Source organism: Buceros rhinoceros, unplaced genomic scaffold, assembly GCF_000710305.1.
Source record: "Buceros rhinoceros silvestris isolate BGI_N320 unplaced genomic scaffold, ASM71030v1 scaffold2222, whole genome shotgun sequence".
Taxonomy (NCBI): Eukaryota; Metazoa; Chordata; class Aves; order Bucerotiformes; family Bucerotidae; genus Buceros; species Buceros rhinoceros.
Window position 1 is genome coordinate 45172 of NW_010398168.1, and position 1966 is coordinate 47137.

Here is a 1966-nt window from a genome sequence, read left to right on the forward strand (position 1 = left end):
AAGTGACCATGGAAATCGTCCTGCTCCTGACACTTGTCTACAGTTCCTTCATCAACTGCACTGATGTTGGCTCTGTCACTGTTGGCAGGGCTCGTACATGTTAAGTGCAGTGAAGAAGCTGGATTGCTCTCCAATGAAGCAGCTGCATCAGCTGTGCTCATGGTCATAACTCACAGTTAACATTCATGATGTTGTAGAGAGAGTATAAAACCGATGGGAATGCAGTGCTAACTGCTGATTTTATTGAAGCAGTTGAATCAATTTGATGTAAATTTCATTCCTCCTGAACTCCAGTTCCTAGAGTCCACACAGCATTTCTTCTTGACCTGTTAAAAAAAAAAACAAAAACACACTCCATGAACTCCGTGGTAGGTGTGCAGCAAGAACTACTTTTATGCCTAAATGCAGTCTGAGCTGCGGTGAATATTACAGAAAAGCCAGGCTCCAGGCATCAAGATGTGTAGAAAAGGGAGATTAAAAACTTGGTTACTTCAGAGTCAAACCAGAGCACAGCTCATACTACAAACTGCAAAGTTTAACAGGCAGGGGAAGGCACGGGGTCTGCTACATAGCGTTTAACCACCAGTCTTAAAACCTTATTTTATTTTGAAAAGGGTTAAACTTTTTGAAATAAAATTCAAACACCAGCATCTCCCCCACAGACCCATGCAAGACCCCATCTTACTTCTTCAGGCCCCTGCTCTGGGCGTGGGGCCTGACAGAATGAGAACACTCCTGTAGTACCATTGCTTCCTGCAAGGCTGTTTATACCTGTGTGCTTCTCCCCAGCTGGTGAGCCTTGCCTTGCAGCCATCATCACATCAGCCAGAGGGATGGCAACTGAGAGAACAGCAGGTTCACATGTCTTAGCCCCAGCTTCCTCTGCAGAATTCAAACTGGAGCTTGTCCTAGCCGTTTCCTCATCAGCTGGCCTGGCAACTGGGACTGGGACTGTCATGAATCTCCTCCCAGCTGCATCTTGCTGCATGAAGACAGCATGGCTAGGAATAGGTTTCCAGTCTTGTGCGCTCTGAAGAACAGAGCGCACTAAAATGAAAGGTGGAGCATCTCCCCACTTGTTTTTCTCTTGCATCACATAAATTGGAGCAGACACTTGTGACAGCTGACCATGTTGGTCCACTTCCCCCCTGGAAAGATGGAGGGGTGCCTGGGAATGAGAAGCACCAGCTCCAGCAGGAGGACAGGAGTGTGGTGGTTTTGGACCTTGTTTCAAGTCAGTTAGGCAATAGAGGGTCCACATACTAGCTCGTGGTGGTGGCTGTCCTGCTTCACTTGATGTCATGGCTACAAAGATAAACACAAGAGTGTGCGTCAGGAACAGTGTATTCGTGTCATACTGTAAATCATCATGTCTGCACCAAACATACCTACACTTGGTGAAAGCATGTTAGAGAAGGGAACTGGGACAGCAAACACTGCTTGGTATGTGGCCCAAAAAAAGTTAAGCTGTTGTTTATGGACAGAGCAGATGCTCTTCTGGGGAAGCACTTGTCTGGTATTTCTGAAAGTGAAGTTTGTCAAGCTCCCCTGAAAGTTCAGGGTTTTTTTTTTTTTAAAAGCACCAGCATTAATTTACAAATCTGCCTTAGCTCAGCTCTCCTCTCCAAAATGCTTTGCTGAGACTTCAAAGCTGTAATATGTCTCCAAGTCAGGCCTTGGACAGAGTCTGTACTACTAGGGAGACTCAGAACAGGGGAGCACTGCCGTGGAGGGTTTCTCCAGCTGGGCAACAGAGGAGGCTGGGAACATGTCACCACAGGGAAGAGATGCTGGTAACAGATTGACCAAGACAGGAGCACCAGCTCTCGGTTTGTGGAACTGACAGCCCACTCAGCCCAGCTGCAGAAACTCACCAAGCCCAAGACAGCAGAGGCAACCACCACCACTTTTTTCTACATGGAAAACCTCCCAGGTCATAGCTGGAATATGAGATCCCTCAGGGAAA

General features: G+C 47.1%; 1 protein-coding gene across 1 annotated transcript in view; it reads right to left on the reverse strand.

Annotated features, from left to right (window-relative positions):
• Nucleotides 1-297: 297 nt before the first annotated feature.
• Nucleotides 298-1966, reverse strand: part of CABYR (calcium binding tyrosine-(Y)-phosphorylation regulated) — a 7175-nt gene continuing 5506 nt past the window's right edge. Inside the window, exons 4-5 of the mRNA XM_010130976.1 lie at nt 772-1305; nt 298-326 (exon numbers count right to left, since the gene is read on the reverse strand). Coding sequence (XP_010129278.1) covers nt 298-326; nt 772-1305 — 563 coding nt within the window. The remainder of the gene's footprint in view (nt 327-771; nt 1306-1966) is intronic.